Consider the following 21,926-nt stretch of genomic DNA (forward strand, 5'->3'; position numbering starts at 1 on the left):
GCAGGTTGGAATCCAGTCTGCAATTCTTTCTGATAACATTCCTGACTTTGGTACTTTTTGAAAGGCTTCAAAACGACATTTAAAGGAGCACCAAATGTGAGTAAAAGTTGGAAACCTCTTCGGGCTATAACTGTAAATGCAAAGGTACAAGAAAGGGCCAACACACATTGATGCGAGAATAGGCCTCAACGAAAGCCTGGGAGACACGACGCGAGGCGTTTGCATCAATTCATTCTATATAAACCCTCCACATAAATCAATAATAAAAAAAATTAGTTTTCGTCGAAATGAGCTAGCGTTGAGTGAGGGCTTGAATCTATTATTAATGCGACTCTGGCAATGAAAGATTGCGAGGCCGGTGGTAATTCATTATTTGACCAGAAAACTAACAAGATGAAAAGAGCACAACAATGCAGTTTCACATCTGGACTTGCGCAGACCTGAGGAGGCAAATCCCAGCCTGGAGTTCCTGTGTAGATTAGCACCCACTTGAGATCTCTAATTGCCTCCAGCTGAATGGACTAATTGAGACGCTACACTTTCAAACCTATTCCTCCAACAACCTCGCAGAAAAAGCCCAGCGGAACTCGATGCCAATCCCGGCAGCGCGATTCATCAAATCCCAGCTCGCGCATCACTTCCTGTTTTTTAGCGCGAGCCTGCAGATGCACCGCGCGGTCTAAAAATCAAAAGGAAGCGGATGCGCGCACGTTCGGATTTGTTTGGTTTGGTTGCTCAGATTCTGCGTGCGTGGCACTGAAGATGCTTGTATTCATGGGCCGTGTAATCAGAGAGGAGCAAATGAGAGAGGGGATGAGGGTTGAAAAGAGAGTTTTGGAAAGGGAAGGACAAACGCGTTCAGACTGAACTTGCCTTTGAGACATGATCTTGAACGCGTCGGGGAGATAGCAGTTGATGTTCTCCATTTGAAAGGGGTCAGCGTCGCAGATCTTGTCGTCCGTGCGGCCGTAATTAGCGGTCTCGATCATGATGACGTCACTTCCTGGACAGCGCAGGTCGATGGGGTAACCCTCGCAAGACAGCTCACGCCTTACCAGTCCAAATGGCATGGCTGCCCGGCTAAATCCTGAAAGAGAGAGACACTTTAGACAGAAATACAACAAACAAAAGTCTAGAAGTGTCACAGGTTTATCAAACAATAAAGACAACATCAAGGTTAACTTCACAAAATCTTTCAAGAATAGGTCCGGTCATTTTTTCCAAAGAGAAAAGTACAAAGGAGTCCAAATCCTATGTTAAAGACAATTATGTTTATTCCATAGAGTATTTATAAATAATGGTAGTGTTTGTTGTATTGGCTCAAAAATCAAACAAATTTTATTTATTATAAATTACTGTCATATGAGCGGAGATGGACTGAACCAGCATTTACATTAACATCAAGCCTTCATTAAAAGTACGGACAGCAGAAATCGAATTACAGTGTTGGCAGTACTCGTATATGATCTCATTCTCATTACCGTCATATACACCATTTAAATTGTAAAGTATGTATACATCATGTTATTATTTGCATATGTTTTTTACTGTAATACATAGGAATATTACTGTATTACAGCAGTGAGAGTCTAATGAGATTCGGGAGTAAGAATAATGAAAATTACAAACAAAATCTACAGTAAAGTCTGGACTGCTTTTGTAGTAATGATAATCTGAACGAGAAAAAGTCCTCTCTGTCCATGTAAATAATATCTCGTTGAAAAATTCCCATTATTTTAAGTATACTGTACATTTTCTTCTTTTGATTCAAGAGGTGTGATTTGACGGGGTGTATTTTTCCTCAGATACACCTAGAAATCAAAACATTTTGTCTTGAATTGATATTGTCGAGGGGTTCTTATACAAGCACACACTTAGATATTCAGTTCACCAAAATGAAGCAAAAAGAAGTCCATATAGCAGGAAGAAGATAATTATTTAGGTGCATGAAACAATCCGTGCAGAGTTAAAAAATACTGACGAAAGTATTTTTTCTGTTTTATGACAGAGTAGAAGAAACCAGGCAAAAAGAGACAGATCCAGTCTTTGAGGAAATCAATACTTCAGTTGTGTTCGGCTAATGTGCGGAGCATCAGATGTCTGTGCATGGAGTGAAATGTGGGACTGTGCTCAGAACAGCAGGTAAAGGGCATTTCCCCCATCGCCGTAATGTCAAACACAGATAATTCACTTTCAGCCAATCGCAGCCGAACGCATCTCTATATTTAGAAATTAATCTCACCGGCAAAACACAGATGCGCAAACTACAGGAGAAATGATCAATTATATGCTATAACTGAAAATAACATTTATTCATCTTGCCAGTTGTATATTTAAAGTAAGAAAAGTAACCGGGCAAAATCCCATTGGCATTTGTTATAATTACATCGCCATACAGACACCACAAACCTAAACAACCCGAACGAGATATTAATGCTTCGAATTTTGATCATCATAATTTTTTATTTGCTTGCTGCGTCCGTACACCTGTAAATGCTGTTAAAATGTGTCTCTTTAAAATAATACATAATATATAAGACGGATTCATCATCTGAGAGAAAGACTGCTCTTTAATCTACATGTCCTACAGCAATGTGTCCACATTAAGTAAAACTATATAAATGATTTATCCAAGTAAGCGGAATTAAAAAGTCAACATCTCGCCTTTGCATTTGCTTGACTCATGTTTTCAAATGAAGAGGAAACTAATCTGTCCGCTGAGAAGCTTCTCCTGTAATTATTCAGTCAGAATGCAGTCTTGGTGCGTTTTATCCACTGCATTTCCCCTCTGACTTTGACATGCTGAGATTTTTCAAAGACACTGACAGCCAAATGGATTCAAATGACTTTTAAAAGTCCATTCAGTGGAAATCAAATCTCAGGTTGTTGAACCAGGAGAATTATTGTAGGGCTTTTTCAAATCTTTCGTCAGTCCTGCGACCATTAGAAATAAAACGCGGCTGAAAGTTTTGACTGATGACAGGTGCCGCTGTCTAAACCGTTTCATTCCGAAGCACGTGTTGCTAAACATTCAATTCGACGGGGAAAAATTGAACGACATTCAACGTGACACAGTAAAACTATCCGTGGAGATGACATGTCAATTAAAAAAAAGATAGAGACCAGTCATAGCGGTGTGGTATAGTGCTTTCATCGCGGTTAAGGGAAAAAAATGTCACACACAAACAAATGATTGATCACGTATCGTGTTATTTCAAACTTTCTTTCTTCAGCAGGACACAAAAGAAGATATTTTGAAGAACGTTGCGGTCACCAAATAACATTGGCCCCCATTGACTTTCACTGCATGGACATTCTCAAAATATCTTCTTTTGTGTTCAACAGACGAAAGAGTCAAAAACAGGTTTTGAACGCCAATACATGATACCAGATGGTTTATTTTGGGGTGAACTGGCCCTTTAAATTGAGTTTCTAACTCGAACCTATAAAAAGTCACCACCCCTGCAGTCATTAAAGCACCACAACACTCGCTAGTCAACCCCACGAAAGTCGATTCCTCAACCGTTGTGAGCTATCATAAAATCATGCTTTATATTAAAATATAATTTAAAATGAGCCTGAACAGAGCTCATGGATATTCAAGTGGAGAAAAACGATGAGGTTAAGTGTAAGCTTTATCTTGATTTACTCTCCGCCCCGTCCAGGTCTTTTCACTCGATTGCTTTAACATTTAAAATCATTGGCCCTATTCCACTGGCCTACATTCCACTGTACTCTAATGCGACTCTATCGGGAGGTCACAACGGTGTTTGAGCAGATCAATCGGGCTGCGGCGGTGTCCATCCGACCGGGCCGCATTATCTCACTCTGCCCTTTTCCTTTTTGACTCCAACCAAACAGGAATAGCACAGCTAAATCCAACCTTCCCCCACCCTCGTTCACCTCATCCAGGCTCTTGCATTTCTTTGAGCTGCGGTTCCGCCGCACGGCTGCAGATTTGATCTCCTCGACCGTGCTCTATTCTTTCATTTGACCAGAACAGCAGGAAACCAGAGCATGTCGAGGGCGTGGAGGGGATGTTAATAAGAAACTTCGACGTGTTTCTGCGGCCTGGCACGTTGAGCTTACAACGCGCGGCGCTTATCAAGCGTCTGGGAATCGCATTTGGAAACACGTTCTCCTCGCTGGAGTCCCTGGAACGCCCACAGCTGCTACAAGCTGTCTGCCGGAGCCCGACTCTCAGAAAGCAGGACAATTGATTGGGCCTCGAGTCGCTGCTGACTCACACTGTTATGGATTGATATTACAGGACAGGGTCAAATCTATACAGAGGACAGACTACCAAACAGAATGGTTTTAGATACAACACTTTACCTTTCTATGTAATTAACTTAAAAATGGCACGTCAGGCAAACAGGTGTATAAGGTAACGCATATTAAATGACTGTGAGGAAGGTTCCTGCTGGTCTTTTGTAAGCTTATAATGATTATGATTGATCATGTGTTTACTTTGTTATTAACTAATGAACCGCTGCGGTTCTTTGTGTAGGAAATAGGACGCATTACTCTAGATGTGCAAGCCGAACGCCCACTAACAGTCTATTAAACCATCAGATAAAGTCTAAAGGTCAATGATCATTCAAACAGTGTAGATAAATCTACCCTTCACGACCTTCTTAATTTTCAGGCGGAATACTCAAGAGAATTGACAGAAGCGCGGTTACAAGAGGAACTATAGCGTAGATAACATCATGAACACGTATTTTATGTATAAGGTTAGTGTACATAAAAGGTAGAAACAAAGATGAACGCCAGACCCTGCTGTAGAACTGCGCACCAGACGTGAATGAAAGCTCAAATCATGCAGCTTGTTAAATAGAAGTGTGCTATTACTTTTTGACAAAACCGGCAAAAGTTACAAGGCTTGCAAAAAAGCCAATTCAATAGATTTACATTAAAGACGAGAGTCGATTCTATGTGCTAGTACATCATAAAGATACAGGGTCTGTTAATAACTACATATAGCAGCAACCACCCAAACACCCTAGCAACTGCCTAACAATGCCCTAACAAGCACTAAACACAACACCCTAGCAACCGCATCACAAAACTCTACAAGTATTGCGGCGATCACCTATGACAGCTAAAAGCATCAGGAACCTTTTTAAAAGTAACTTCATACTACATAACCGTTTTAAATACATGTAACAAAGTGGTTAGAAACCATACAGAGACGACACCATTTTCTCTTTTAAAGGGAAAGTTCACTCAATAACAAAATTCATTTATCCTTTATTCAAACCTGAATGGTTTTCTTTCTTCTACAGAACACAAAATAAGATATTTTAAAGAACATTGACCCCCTTTGACTTCCATTGTATGAAAAACAAAACCACCGAGACGTTACTGAAATACAAGTTAAGGATGAATAATGAATAATTTTTATTTTGGCTAAACTCTTTTAAAAGTAACAAACAACATCAGGTCAGAAAGGAAACTCATTTAGATTAGTACACAGTAACGTTTCTGAACTGAATACAAATTTCTCAAGGGAATGAGACTCTTTCTACTTATTGGTGTCGCATGGGGAGATTAGGACGGCAGATTCTCATTTCTTGCTTAATTTCCTTTATGATCTCAATAAAGTTGAGGATTCACTGCTCCTTTTGTCTCAAAGCTGAGCATTTGAATCATTTCCGGTCTGCTTTTGGTCGGTCCATGTCAATTAGCAGTCGTGGCCAGACCGCAGGATGTACAAAGTCCATTTTAAAGACATTTGCACCTCAATGACACAGACCCAATGTTCCTTTAGAGATGTTCACTAACTACTTGACCTTCAGTTGTTCAGTCTTGTGTAACATGACCTGGGGGACGGTCAGCCGTTTTTCAATAATGGTTTGGACAAGCGTTTGTCTGTTTTAAAGGAAATATTCAAACGAATTGAAATGTCAATTAACTGTTCATACATTTATGATTCGAATGTGGGGTGTGTATTTTTTATGTAAAAATAGACACAAAACATGCCGTGTCTGTCCGTCTGACCAATGGAAGACATGGTGGGAATGTTTGAATAACTGTATTTTACTGTATAGCTAGATTATATTTGTATTTTGGTGACACTTTGCATGTTCTTGAGCATGTATTAAAAAGGGTTAATGATCAATAGTTTTGATATGGTAATAAAACACCATGGTGTAATGTGATTTCAACCTGATCTGATTTCAAAATATTCTGGTCATAAAATATTTGTAGAGCTCAGGATGAGATGTGTATAAAAGCTGAACAGAAACATCCTCGGTGAAATTCAAACCTGATTTTAGTGTTTCTTTTGGTTTTCCAAAAAAGCCAGTGGATTGCCTCACACCTTTCCTGTGGCGATCCAAAAACAAGCGTCTGTTCGGCCTGTTTTCATCTATACTTCATGCTCAACCTGTTCAACCTTTTCTCACATCAGTATGCGGAGACGCCAAGAACACAGGCTCTCGCTCCCGTATGTGAACTCATGCTTTTAAAAGCGAACGGCTCTCCGGCGCTCTCCTGATTAAATGACGCGGACCCAAACAGAGGCAGTAAATAATATATTAAAGAGAATGCTCGATTTCATTGCCATGGCAACCTCTCCAGCAGTGCCATAATCGCTATAATCTCCCCCTGAGACGTATCAGTCATTCTGGTCAGTCACCACAAGGGTCGCTTTTCAATTCCTTTCAGGTAGATAGGTAGCCAACTCTGAACTCGGGGCGAACGGGCCCCACGCCGACACACAATGGAGTCCTTTCAGAGCTCGGCCTTATCAGCAGCACTGCTGTACATGACTCCCCAGATCTGCTCAGTGCCACTGCTGGGAGAGCCTTTTAATCACGGCTCGAATACACCTCCCATTTAACCTCGCCGAGTTCTGTTACCTTGTAAATGTTTTTAAACACACAAGGTGCTTTTGTACCGCAGAGATTCGTGGCGGTAAAGCGATACATATGTTTTTAATTACACGAGATGATGTCTGATGTCGGGGCACAGAGGTTTCGATGAAGCATCTTATTACACCACGTCTGAAGGCTGGCTTTTGAGTCCAATCCTTGAGAAAGTGCCGCTGCTAGCAGCCCATCAAATGAGTGCTATGAACTTGTTTTAAATGCATCATGATTTCGATCTTATTACACGCTTGTTTAAAACACACAGCTTGACGCTTTTTGATGTCTTTTGTAAGCGCTTGTAAGCTTCCGGCCTTTTTTCCCAGCATCCTCAGCGGGAGTGTCAGGATCAACATTTCCCCATGACTGTAAGTCACGTCCAATGCCCAATTCCCATGATCCTTCTATAATTCCGTCATCACCTTTGGGGTGACATTGACCCGTTCGGCGAGCAACAGCCAGGCAAAAATTATAATTTGACGAGCGCAGCAAGCAGTCTCTTCGGACCCATAATATTTTAATCTCCCCAACGTGGCAAATCAATCGGAAAGTGACCATCTGCCTGGATGCGAGTGTCAGTGCGGCGGGCTAATGAACACAACCCGAGTGATAAAGATCACCATCATCGGCCCCGCCGTAAGCTCCCTCGCTCGGACCGCCGAGGAGCCAGATGACAAACAGATGACTCATGTCGCCGTGTGACCTAATAAAGAAATATTACCGGACTCAAGAAAACAGCCCTCGGAAGAGTCCCTCTTGCTCCTCGTGTAGGATAATATAAAGCGGCCGTTTCTGTGTTTGTAATAAAGTTGAGGTGAGATGGGAAACTGCTTTGATGGTCTTGCGGGAACGGCCACCGGGCTGACAGCAAAGAGTTTTAATATGGTTATTCAAGCCTGACACTGCACGCCGTCCCACTGAGAACCAAGAGAAGGACCTCATCATGCCTGCCAAGCCCTGTTAATGTACTTTGCACTGTGCTTTGTCCTGTCAATGGCTACAGCTGTTTGTAAATGAGCTCACCCTTTCAAAGCCGGCCGGCATTATTACACACTTGTGGTCGACGACGTTGCTTACTGGGGAAGCTTAAGAGCAAGAGAGGGACCCGTAATACCCTGAATCAGCTTGCGGCCACTGGAGACGCAGCTTGATACCGGAAATTTTTTGTTGCTTTCTTGTCCCCCGCCTGCGCGAATACTACAGAAATCTACAGAAGGCGAAGACGCCAATGAGGAGGCGACTCTTACTCTCACCGTAATCCGGCAATATCCTTTTCAAGGGTATGATGTCTTTAGAAGTCACGTCTCACCGGGGGATGACAACAGGGCAATGCAAATACCCACGACAGGGGGAGATGCTCGCGGGCTGAACTTGATTCGCAAGGGGAAACAGGACGTTTCATTGAACCCCTGTAAGCCGTGATTAAGGACTTAACCCTCAGCATTGGTCCACGCGAATATCTTCAGCATTCCACGGCTAGATCTCAGCATTATGACTAACTTGGACCCAAACGAACTAGAAAACTATAGACCGATTTCAAATCTCCCATTCCGGTCTAAAATACTAGAAAAAGTAGTGTCCACTCAGTTTCTTACAAAATAATGACATATATGAAAAATTTCAGTCAGGCTTTAGATCGCATCATAGTACTGAAATTGCGCTCGTAAAAAATTACAAACGACCTGCTAATAGCATCAGATAAAGGTAACATCTCACTCCTAGTCCTGCTTGACCTTAGCGCTGCGTTCGATACTGTAGACCATAACATACTTCTAGATCGCTTACATAATTATACCGGTACTGAGGGGCAGGCACTACAATGGTTCAGATCTTACTTATCAGACAGACATCAGTTTGTGCATTTAAATGGGGAATCATCCAATCTAACGCAAGTAAATTATGGATTAACACAGGGATCGGTTCTAGGACCCCTGCTATTCTCAATATACATGCTGCCCCTCGAATACATTATTAGAAAACATGGTATTAGCTTCCACTGTTATGCAGATGATACCCAGCTATATATTTCATCAAGACCAGATGATTCCTCCCAGCTATCCAAATTGGCAGAGTGCATCGATGATTTAAAACATTGTATGACCTGTAATTTCCTTCTTTTAAATTCTAATAAAACTGAAATATTACTTATCGGACCAAAGACAAGTAAACCGAATATTTCGAATTATAACCTGCAAATTGAAGGATGTACAGTTACCCCAAAAAATACAGTAAGAGATCTAGGCGTTATATTAGACAGCAACCTGTCATTTCGAAATCACATCTCAAATGTCACAAAAACAGCCTTTTTCCACCTAAGAAATGTTTCCAAATTACGTAATATTCTTTGTGTTGATGACGCAGAGAAGCTTATTCATGCATTTATGACCTCAAGACTTTACTACTGTAATGCACTACTTAGTGGTTGTCCTGCATCATCAATAAACAAACTACAGTTAGTTCAGAATTCAGCTGCCAGAGTTTTAACCAGGTCCAGAAAATACCATCACATAACCCCAATGTTATCATCCCTTCACTTGCTACCCATTAAGTATCGTATTGACTTTAAAGTTCTTTTAATCACTTATAAAGCCTTAAAGGGTTTAGCCCCTACCTACCTAACAGAGCTTCTATCACACTACAACCCATCACGCTCTCTAAGATCTCAAAACGCAGGACTTTTGATAATACCTAGAATAACTAAATCCACCAAAGGGGGTCGAGCTTTCTCATACGTAGCACCTAAACTCTGGAATTGTCTTCCCGGCGCTATTTGAGGATCAGACACACTCGCCCAAATTAAATCTAGATTAAAGACACATCTTTTCAGCCAAGCATTCAATTAATGCAAATATGCAAAATAAACAACCGGGAGACTGCTGACATTAGATATTATTTACTAGAATAATTTAACTTGTTATATTAACACCATGCAATGTGTTTTACCTCTTTTGTGTTTTTTCTTATTTTCCCCTGTAAAGCTGCTTTGGAACAATGCACATTGTGAAAAGTGCTATATAAATAAAATTGAATTGAATTGAATACTGTGTTTAAACCCGATATTATCTGGCACATAGAGAAAAAAGAAAGAGAGCAGGGGGGCTTTAGTGATGCGGCCACTGTTAGCAGCCACTCACATTGCCCTGATGGATCACTGGGCCTCAGCACACACTACAGTACACTGAAATCAGACACTGCAGAATCACTCGGCGGTTTAGAGAAAAAAGCATAAAACATAAAACCGTTGCTCAGCTTTCAGCTTCTGGCTTCATTGGTATTCAGCACCACTATTTGCCCTAATTCATTTGCATGTTTCTCCTCCATAGCAACAGCAGGAGGGCTATCAGGAGGATCTTTGATATAGGTAGCCTACATGCTGGTTAAAAAAACACAATGTAATTTAGCTCGGGGTAAATGTATGAAATATACCCCGCTGGTGCTTGCATTATTAAGACGAGTCTTTTGTAAAAACTTGGCTGGGAATTGGTTGACATTTACATACGGTACAGCCCCTGACTTCTTAGCATAACGCAATATCACATTGTGGCGTTCAACATAATGGACGTACAGTAATTGATGTATCCCGACCCCCCCAAAAAAATCTACATCCTGAAGCGTTAGCATACTGTATGCTAGTTACAGCGAAAATTACCTACGTGGTGTGATCACCCTCAAATTTACAACAATTCCTGTCTCTCTATGATTTACGATCAAAAAATGAGGCGCTATCAGCGGCTGTCAAGCCATCAGATAAGGAGCGACTATACGTTGGGATGTCTTTGTTTTTCAATGTCATTCAGTGTCGCAAGCTAGCCCGCCAACCTCCACGCCGACTCCTTCACAGACATGCTCGACGCTCGCACATGTAAATCAACCTTTACACTTAATTAAGCGCAATGGGCCACATCAAGGTCATGAAACCTGCCTTTATAGTCGTCTACTTAGGGAGCATCAACTGCACCGCCGGCATATAGTTTTCGCAACCCGCTTCAGATGTGAAAACCCTCGAGGGGCCCTTAGAATGCAAGGACACGCTGGAACAAAAAGGCCCTTACGACACCTGTGTTATGTGGATTTCAGTTCACACACAATGAGCATTCATTAGCGAGATATATGTGAGAGATAATTCCACCTCTGGATCTGTCGGCTAGCATTAAAATGTTTCCACTGAAAGAAATGAGTACTTAGCGACTAAATTCTGACTTAATTAATACAACTGAAATCGCAGACCTAGTGTGGAGAAATGTAGACATTTACAGCAATATGTAGAACTGAATAACAATTATGATTTTACAATCTGTTAATGATCTGTGACAATTCGACATTCCAATAAACCGTTTCATTTCGTTCAGACTAGCACTGCAGTCCACATGTGTTGAGGAATTGACTGGGTTTAAGCCCATTCTGTTCGAATGGGAAAACAAATGTCTGCACCCATGGTGGCTCACAGATGCCTTAAATATAAAACCTCACTAATTATAAAAGAGGTGTTTGCTCAGGCAAGCATCACTATTACTAATCCTAATAATACTATATTTGGGGAGGGACCTGAGCCATATTCCAATATCAGAAGGTCATATACAGTTAATACTTGAGTGATCATGCCACGCTTTAGTAAGCACATAGCGAGGTGCTTAAAATCAGTACCCTTAGCAACCATATAGCAACACCCTAGCAACAACCTCCAACACACTAGCATTAGTAAATTCTCCACGGGAAAGAAACCAGCACTTATGTTTTCTTCAATAAACGTAAAAATCTAACAACTACAATATAATAAGCATTTTATGTCTTTAATTACAGTGTTTAATACACAGCTGTTATTTTTATGTCACAAATAAGTACGGAAGCAGTAAACTCTAGCAGGCTATAGACTCCAATCTCTCTGGATGCGGTTAAAACTTTTCTAAAGACGTATTTGACAAACGCAGGCTTGAAACTTTAACAGACATAGAGAGGTTACGGATCTACTGCTGATATTTTTAAACACAAAAATCCCTTGGATACGAGACACCTTCAAAAAAACGTTCAAGGTTACAATGAATAAATAGATAAATGTTAGCAAGCAAAAGAAGATTGTGGTGAATAATGTGCAGTATTTGTGTTAACAAACGCTTGTTGACTAATAAGAATATCCAGGCGGCAATCTGCAAAAGGTTTTAGGGTTTGTCACACGCTGTGTGTGTGTGTGTGTGTGTTCCTGGTTGAATGTAATAATTGTGACTCTGAATGTCTAGAAAGAGGAAAAGTGTGATGGAAAAAAGATATTTGACCCTAATGCAGAAACGTTATAGTCACAATTTACAACTAGATAACTGCATTAGTAAACATGACAGTGAAACACACATTACTCTCATTTGAACTTTTACTAATATACATTATAAAACCGAACACTGTATCTGCCTAATGCACAACAATCTGACAATAATAAACAATGAACAGTTGTTTTATATCAAATGCAAATATTGCAGTAATAAAATACTGCATTTGTTGTTCATGTTATTTATTTGTTTAGTATTTTTGCAGTTTTCTATCAACTCTGATGGTCTCATCTGTGGATGTGGAATTTCAAACAGTTGATTTTCGGGGCCATCTGACACATATTTAACCCCGTTTGAACATAAATATACTTTATGCAACGTAATGTTTGTTCAGCCCTCCTGGTGGAACCTGTTGGAATGATGCATTACACGAGCACTATGATACTGTAACGTGTATTTTAAATTACGTTTTTTGTGTCATAAAAGATCATGGGAAAATCTAATTCCATGTTTTGAATACCTGCTGTATAGGGTTCAGAAAAGTATAAATTAGATCTCTCGTATAGTCTCGTCCTCCAAGACAGCAATTCTAGACAAAGTACTATCAATGAATATGGCTCAAATGGTTCACAGCCAAAACACCAAAATATAAATAAAATGCAGAGCAATGATATGCCCATGAATTTCATAGCGTTTAACTTTTACATTATGTCAACAAACCATCACCTGTGAATTATAAGGTTCCATCAGATTTTTGTTAACATACGATTATTCTATGACTTTACACCATGTGATGTTTGTTTTCTTTGCATTGAGTACATTTTGGGATTCATTTCAAAACAAAAAGGTGAGCAATGAAATGCAAAACCTTTCAAGCTCAATATCTCAAAGCTGCTCCAAATGCAGATAAAAGGCAGAACGGTTATAAAACACTAAGCAATGAAACGTTCCTTTTGTTTGATAAATAAGGTCTCCCTTAAACCCTTTGAGAACTCGGCTTTTGCTGTGTGAACGGAGCAGGAAAGCTCTTTGGTGCCTCTGTTTTATAAGGTCCATGGGAATTGGCTTTTGTAACACCGTTTAAAGTGCATGAATGTGAGGTGTTGAACTTCTGGGCCGGGTTGTTTTAAAATCACAGGCATTTGGACTCTTCAGCGCATAACAGGCCCCTGCTGCTGTCCGGCTAAAAGAATGAGTGTGTTTGAAAACGTGTCTGAGGCTGTCTGAAAAATATCAGAACGTAGTCAGTCACTCCGACTGCACGAGACGGGGCACAGATGGCCCAAAACGCTTGAGGAGCTACAGTAGAAAGAAATCTCACATGAATACAAGACTAAACACCAGATTATTCCCATTTTTGTATATATACAATTGTGGAATCTTATGTAAACTGGGGAGGCTTTCCACATTAAAATGTCACGTCCAATAGGTTTTCTTTTAGAGAGGAGAAACCGTGATTATCAGGAAATCAATGGAGCTGCTGTTCCAATCATGGAGACACACAACAGATTCAAGGTGCCTCCTTGAGAAAAAAAACCCAGAAAGGGGGTTTGAACTCCGCTGTGGAATTTGAGCACCAATTTTGGGCTTTAAATGAAGCAAAACAGAACCTTGCTGGAACGCATCGTAACCAAAAATCTTTAGAGCTGTCTCTTTCAATGGGCTCTCGTCTACATGACAGAAACCTCTTAAGATTGTCTGAGGTAAACATTTTGCTCGCTCATTCACGAAAGTGTTTGGGGAGAAAAGCCAATAGTACGTGTGTAGTTCTCTGAGCTGCGCTACATCGGGCGAATAAAGTAAAGTATAGCACACAAAATAGCCTGTGTAAATCATTGCACACATATATATATATATATATATATATATATATATAAAGAGGATCAAACTGTACCATTCCAGTTTGAGCTTCTTGAAGATAGTAAACAACATCACAACAATTTAAGGCGAATATTAAAAAAGTTAATTTCATATTGGTTTCTCTGTTAATAAAATATGTGACATGATATCTTCCTAATGTAGTAAAAGTGTTGACAATTTCTTACTGACGAACCTACAAAAATAAATAGATACAAAAATAAAAGAAATAAAATGGAGACTTTCAATTGTCCCTGCAAACCTAAATACTTTAAAGGATTATAATGAGCATTCGAACAGCCTTTTAATCATTTTAATAAGGAATAGTTCATGTTAACAGGGTTGAAATACACAGCCGCATTCATTTCTCACAATAAAAAAACACATTTTTGCAAACACAGCAAGGAATAGATAGAAAACAAGAGATGGAAACAGGCCAAAAACAATGTTGATGTGTTCAGAGATAAGTCCACGACAACACAAGTAAAAGCTGGCATCAGCTACTCATTATTAAAGCAATTACTTGCACTTATGTTAATGAAGAAAACAGCCCCATTTTGTAAACCGACCCAAATATCTGCGAGGACCCCGTGTTTAAAAAGCTCAATCCAACGGCACGAATGGTAGACTCAACAACAGCAACCCTCTGACCTTTACTCTCGTCTTGTTCTCGGGAATGTTTCTTTGCCGGTGTCTAAGCCACGGAGCATTTTTTAAACTACAACAGGACACAGTTCATTTAGCCGGGCCGCCGTGAACAAACCTCCCTGTGAGAAGCAGAACCTGCTGCACATTATGTGCCATCGATCTTACAGATGACATCACTGATACACTCGACGCTGAAGTACGACTGCAACATCTGTCGTGACGGCCGCACAAATGAGAACTGTCGTAATTTATGTAGCAGGAAACCGGGCGGTGAGCTGCTCTCGTATCCGCTTCTAAAACCGTAAGCTATTTAATGACAAAATCACCCGTGACTGGTATTTAGCTGTTAGAGGAGCAGTTCACCTTAAAACTACAATTCTATCATCATACACAGTATACAGAGTTTGTACCTGAGTTTAGCAAAATGTCATTGCTCCACACATTTGGAAGATATTTATTTACAAACAGTCGTGTTTATTTTTTTCACTTTTATTATTAATATATCATATTTATAATATTTATTTTCTACATAAAAGTAAACTCATAAACACTATTGAATATCATGAATGTATCTGATAATTATGTCAAAAGCTAAATATAACATACATAGTTGAAGATATTCATATTCTCTTAATAATATTTTTCCTCTTTATCTAGCCCAAGGAATCCATTTAATATTTGAAAAAAAAATTCTATAATAATTGAAATGATTACGTTGGATGAATTATTTTTATACACAACTCATTTCCAACATTCAAAAGATGTTCAAGATTATGAAAAACATTAGAGTTAAGTATCCCAAAACATCTGAATGGTCGTTTATTTAAATCACAACATCATTTTTATGTTGGGTAAACTGTTCGAATTGTTATTTCATTTCCACCCGAGTCTCTACACTTCCATCATCTTGATTTTAGTCATCTAGAACAGCGATGGTAGGAGATTTGGGAAAGAAACAAAATTAAAGAGAAGACAAGACAAGCAACAGCGACGCATCTTTTCATCTTTGTTTTCTAAGTTTGGAGACTGGAACGTATTGAAGCAGATCCGTGACCTCATCTCTCGGCACCATCCATCAGTCTGATCGAGTCTTTCAGACTCGAAACAAAAACAAGACAAGTGACAAAAAGATTGTTATGAAGGGGGCCTGTATCTCCAAGCAATATCACCCCCGAAGATCTCCTAAACAACCACATTACAGAAAACCCTTCCCGAACGCCAGAAACCAAATCATAAATATTCCACAACACAATTCTGGTTAGATTTGAGATGCGCTTTAACAAGGCGATAAGCTGGAAGGTCTGAATTCGGGAGGTCTGCTGTGAGCTCCCGCTGCTCTGGCCATCCTTCCATAAACCAGCTTGACACCAAACAAGATAAGAGGGAGCCGAGAGCCGCAGACACAACACAGAGACTCATGTGGGTTAACAGACATATCCTCACCGACTCCTACCTGCAAACAATCTGGAATCTGGAACGCGAGATGGCCTTCATCACTGTCAATTTAAGCTGGCCATAGTTGTCTTCTCACCTGAACGAAACACATTTCCCACTTATGCCAGCGGTGCTGGAGAAACTCCTTGCGAACTTCAGCTTGCCTGTTCAACTATTCTGTTCGACTACAGTCTTTTAGAAAGAACTTTAAGCTGCACATATACTGTAACAAACTAACATAAGATTGTTTGGAAAATAAAAGCTTTATTGGACAATGTAAGGAAAGTAAAATAGTTTGCTGTATAATAATTCTGTTGTTTTCGAGATTTCATGCCTTTATTATGATTTTAAAAATGAATCGTAAAGATCACCAAAAATAAATTATGAATTATTTATTTAAAATAAAATTATGGAAATTAAAGTTAATTAAAAATAAAATAATTGCTAACCAAAATATGATGTGCAATTTACATAAGCACCTGCGGTTTTTGGACCAATGCATAATTTTGGTAACCACAATAAAACAATCTGGTAATTTATAAAAATGATTCCTATTAAAAAATCAATAAAACAAAACCAAACAAAAGGGCAGCTGCAACATTTGATAAACGGTACATAATAACCAATGTCTATCAATGTACAGTAAATATAAATGTCTACATTTAAATTCACACATTTTAAACGTTGTCAAACCCCTTCAATTTCTAAAGTATCTCAGATCTTATTTTTTCAGTGATTGGAAAAAGCCGTTTTTAACATAGCCGATTGACTTTCATGCAAAGTAGCCGCAGTCACATGAATAGTGTTCTGTTCAAAATAGTCCTGTAGTGTGCTAATCTCCTTTATTGTGCTCTAATGAGGGCTGAATGAAAAACAAGCGATAGGTGAATGAGTTTCAATCATCCTCTCATCACCACATACACCCAAACCTCTTTTGCATGCTCACTCTCTCTTTACAGGCTGCAAGAAACAAAAATCTCTAGCAGAACCGTCAACGTTTAGTATCAACCAAACCACTTGGAAAGAACCGGATAACACAATAACTAACACGTGACTGTCCCGGTCTGATTTCGTGCATGACAAACACCAATCATGAGACAGATGTGATGAGGCTTAATCCATTAAACCCAGCATCTCCTCCCGGTTAAATCCTAATGAGGATTTAAAGAGCTCGGCCGCGGGGGGCCGTCGGACAACAGACACACCTTGCTGAGCGGTCTGCCCCCGACCCACTGTTCTCCTCTCTTATCGCTCGCATCAGAGAGGAGGGCTGATGAAAGACAGGGAAGACGAATGCGGGCGTATTGACCCCCCAGCCGCTCGGCATTATGGGAAGTCTGATCCCTGGGCCTGATAGAAAATCCCTGTAAGAGGGAAAACAAAAAAAACAGAAGACAAGGAGAAGAAAGGCACAAAGAGCGCCGTGTCGTCTGTATTATAAAACAAAAAGGAATCCGAGATCTGAATCCGTGATCTTTAATAAAGGAGCGTACGGGGAGGCAAAATACGGGTTTAGAGAATTCAGATATATTGATATTGACGGAACGTCGATATGAACACAAAGCCACAGAATCGAGGCTGATGGAAATTGGCTTTGGCCACTCAAAGATAATCAGTTTCGCTAGTTTAAATGTTTCCCTACAAAGTGTAACTGCACAGATGGGATTTTGAGGCATGCGAAAGGCTTGTCCACACTTGTTTATCTCTAAAGGGAACGACGCGTTTTCACACCAGGATCCACGTCATTTAACCAGAGCCTTCGGCAAAAGAATCTCGTGTTTTAGTATTAGCTCAGAAATAAACAAATAATCAGAAGTGGGTTATTATTATTACGAATGTCAGTTTAAAGCTTTATTACTTAAGCAGTTCTAACGTTACGTGTGAACAACCTCTACATTTTCCCAAGGCAGAATGCAAATGGTTTTACTTCCAACTTTAAACTTTTAAAATGTCTACTTTTAACTTTCAGCTGAAGGCCATTTACTGTATATGTTCATGTTAAAAAAATAGATGGATTTATAAAGCCATGCTGTTTCCTTTCAATGCTTTACATTTCTGCAAATGAATTACAATTTAATAAATGAATATCATTAAATAGAAAGATTCGCCAATCACATGCACAACACTGTCAATCACAGAAAGCAAGAGGACTCGTTCTGATTCTGTCTGTGTGTGAGCTTAGACTGCAAAACAATCCAGAAACACTGGAAAAGACACGAGAGAGAGAGAGAGAGAGAGAGAGAGAGAGAGAGAGAGAGAGAGAGAGAGAGAGAGAGAGAGAGAGAGAGAGAAAGAGAGAGAGAGAGAGAAAGAGACAACTATGACAGAGGAGGAAACAACAACCTAACAGATTTCACATTGACGTCTACTCAGGCCAAGAGCAATCCATGTTATATTGTACACCTTCATTTTATTTGATACACAAAACGTACATTTCTGAACTAAAACAAGCCCGGATATATATAGATCTGCCACTCTAGACGTGCGTGTGACATATTTTTACAGTTAATCAGCCGACATTCAACTGAGGTGTTTAAAGAATAGACAGACAGCTCATTTCAGTCAGAGAGACAGATGGCTCATTTCCGACAGAAAGAAAGACGGCTTGTTTTCGACGAAAAGACAGCTCATTTCAGACGGAGTCTGAAGGCATAAGGGACAGAATCTGTCCAAATAAGAGGCCCATTTAGGACAGAAAAGATGATTTTAAAGGTTATCTAAAGTAACCCAACTGGATGGTATGGAGAGTTATGTAAGTGTGTCTACTTTACTTGATTATCTTCTTACATTATTTAGAAAGCCGGTGTAAAATAGTCATAAACACATCAACTGTATTTCATCAGAAGATGGAAATATTCACCCAAAGCCCAGGATTTCCATACACTTGACCTAAAGCATTTATGCATATCATGTTCACCATCCAAAATTCAATGGGCATGACCTTTAAATATCTTGAAAGATTGACCAAATCTCCAGCTCTGAGGTAAAACCACATTTGAAATGGAGGCGTCACAGGTCAAGATTGCAATCGGCTTTCACAGCCACAGAAACATCATGAAAAGCTATTCACACGCTGAAACTGGGTAATATATTCGGCTAATAAGTGAAGCAGGTGAAAGTTAGCTCTTCCTAAAGCAAAAGTTCAACCTTTAATTCTGTTTTGTCAAAAGGCTACAGCGACGAGAGCGATGCTAATACTAAGACATGTGATTTGACCGTCTAAAAGTCGCACGGAAGCTGGTCTCAAATGAATTAAAATGGAGATGAAGTGTTTTTATGAATACAGGCGGGCGGCTGGCGGTTCGGGTCACGGTTCCCCGCCATTTGTTCTGAATGAGCTCGTGGCAGAAGGACACAGTCGGATATTATTCGGTCCTTTCCATAATTAAAAAAAAAGAACAGCTCGTATTACTCACAGTCCTTTGGCGGCAAATTGGCCAGACGTATGCAGCAAAGGTTTCTTTCAAAAGTACTTAGCCACCTCCTGAAATAATCCAGTGAGAGTGTGTTCAAAGCAAAACTGTAATTGCTGGTAAATGATGATGTTAATTTTTCAGACAATAAACCTGCACCTCATTATGGTAATACGAAATGAGTCAATAAGAGTCCTGTTGACTTTCATAGCCAGTAATCCTGAGCACAAAAGCCTGAAATGTTTTGTTGTGGAAATATTCTCAGTAAGACTTGACACGCACACTACAGTACGCCAGTGTGTACTGTAAGCGTGCAGTCCTTTCGGGAAGTGTGCCATTTCTGCACGGCTAGCACTGTCAAACTAAATGTAAAATAGGAGAAACATTGACAATTGATTTCCAGAACACACTCTTTCGCGTAAGTTGGTCGCCAAACAGAAAGTCCAGTCTTAAAAAGATACTTCTGCCAAAATATTAAATTCTGGCATCATTGATTCACCAGGAACCTGTATGACTCTATCTTCTATGGAACACAAAAGAAGATATTGTGAGAAATGTATGAGTGGTGTTCAATGTTGTTTGATTATCAACATGTTTCAAAATATCTTCTTTTGTGTTCTGATACACGAGGGTGAATAAATGATGAAAGAACTGAATTATTTGAGTGAAATGTCCCTTTAAACTCAGTCCATTGGCTGATCCAATTGAAACTGAGTTTGCGTACCTACGCTGTTTTACGTGTATAGTTTCGACCCTTATGCTTTTTAAATCAGATAATAATTTATTAAGAGTATTAATATAACTGACCATTTTAAGTGTAACTTAATAAAAACAAACACATTACACATCGTTTCTGTCTGTTTTCAGCCATTTAACATTCCATGCCTCAATATCAGGACAACGTTTGCGCTTTTAACATTTATCATAAAGTCCTGAGAGATGAATCACTGTTGCGAAGCAGAAATATCACTAGGATTATCAAATAAGCATTAGAGGCTCCGGCTAATATAGCGTTCAGCATATATAGGCCTGATTCATTTATAAAACAGCACAATGCCACATTTCATATGACGGCAGACGTACCATCAATAAAACGGCTCCGCGATATTTTATCAGCGCTTTGCATTTCAGCTTCATAAAATACCAAAAAGTAGGCAGCTGGAGAAGATGCACAGAATACAAATGAGCTACATCCAAACTTATAGACAGCGTTCGGCCCACAAAATGAAATCAGAGAAAGATGAGATGTGAAGTTTCTAGGATATACTCGAGAGGGACAGGAAATCAAGCCTCGAGCAATCAATCTTTCCAAGTTTCTGCACAAGCGAAAACTTCCTGCCATTTATGGCTATGGCAGTAACCCATTTAATTCAATTATAAAAATGCATTAAAAAGATATTACGGCGGGGACAGAGTGTAATGAGGCGTGTTTACTTGAGGATATTGTTTATAATGAGCAGTTGTTGGGATTAGGCCTATAGTTAGAACAGGACATACGAGTAAACTGACGCGGAGGAGATGAGGGAAAACTCTGACAAATACAGAGGCGGCAACACTGTGTGGTCTTTCTTTTAATTTAACGGGAAAGAAAAATAAGGCGGGCTTAGCGTTAATGCGCACGGCTTTCCGTGAACCTCGGGCTGTGTGTGTCGGAGAAGAAACAGTCATTATTTATCCCAGCTATCCGAAATAGTGTCTGCTTTGAACCGAGCACAAGGAGAGAAACTTCAACTCCATAAACTCGGTGTGGAAACACAGATATTGCATTTAGAATATACAGTGCTATGTAACAAAATAACAACCGTTACATTAACAAAAGGATGCAAGACTTCACAAACGCTCAAAATGGCAAAAACCATTTGGACACTTTTGGGTTGTCAAACACTTCTGTTGATATACGTCAACTTAAGTTCACCTCAACACCAGTTAGTCAAAAGTATTTGTATAAATGAAACCTAATGCAATCACATTTCCGTGTCCAAATACTTCATATAAATAAAAAGTCTTACCGTCAGAACTCTGCACCACCGTCAAGACGAACACTAGGCCGCAGAGGGCCAAAGACCTCCATTCTGCGCATCCCATCCTAGCTTTGACCGGTCTGGCCGCCTTCCACATTTTTGTGTTGAAATCACTGTAGTCACAACGATCCAGGGTAGTCACTCTCACAGATAACCATCATTGACCTCCAAGCCTGGAAGAAAACCACAGCAGACTGTCAATGTTCAGCAGTCGATGAATACCTCCTCGGGCATGCAGACTTCCTCTGTCAAACTTCTGCAGTCTCTCTCGCCCGAGGTCCCACCTCAGGATTTCTGTTTGTCGCTAGAAAGGGGCGGCAAATTCACACAGATTTACTCCCGGGAGCGGAAACCCTCTGTCGGAGGGTGATTGAGACCTGAATCACCACCTCCCGCATTACAAACAAGGTGGAGAAGAAACCA

At 39.9% G+C, this 21,926-nt stretch overlaps 1 protein-coding gene across 1 annotated transcript in view; it reads right to left on the reverse strand.

Annotated features, from left to right (window-relative positions):
* Positions 1–21,599, reverse strand: part of adgrl2a (adhesion G protein-coupled receptor L2a) — a 77,308-nt gene extending 55,709 nt beyond the window's left edge. Inside the window, exons 1-2 of the mRNA XM_079483455.1 lie at positions 21,492–21,599; positions 874–1,087 (exon numbers count right to left, since the gene is read on the reverse strand). Of these exons, the coding sequence (XP_079339581.1) occupies positions 874–1,087; positions 21,492–21,567 (290 nt within the window). The 5' untranslated portion in view covers positions 21,568–21,599. The remainder of the gene's footprint in view (positions 1–873; positions 1,088–21,491) is intronic.
* Positions 21,600–21,926: the final 327 nt, after the last annotated feature.

The sequence above is a fragment of the Barbatula barbatula genome (genome assembly GCF_947034865.1).
Source record: "Barbatula barbatula genome assembly, chromosome: 20".
Lineage (NCBI taxonomy): Eukaryota > Metazoa > Chordata > Actinopteri > Cypriniformes > Nemacheilidae > Barbatula > Barbatula barbatula.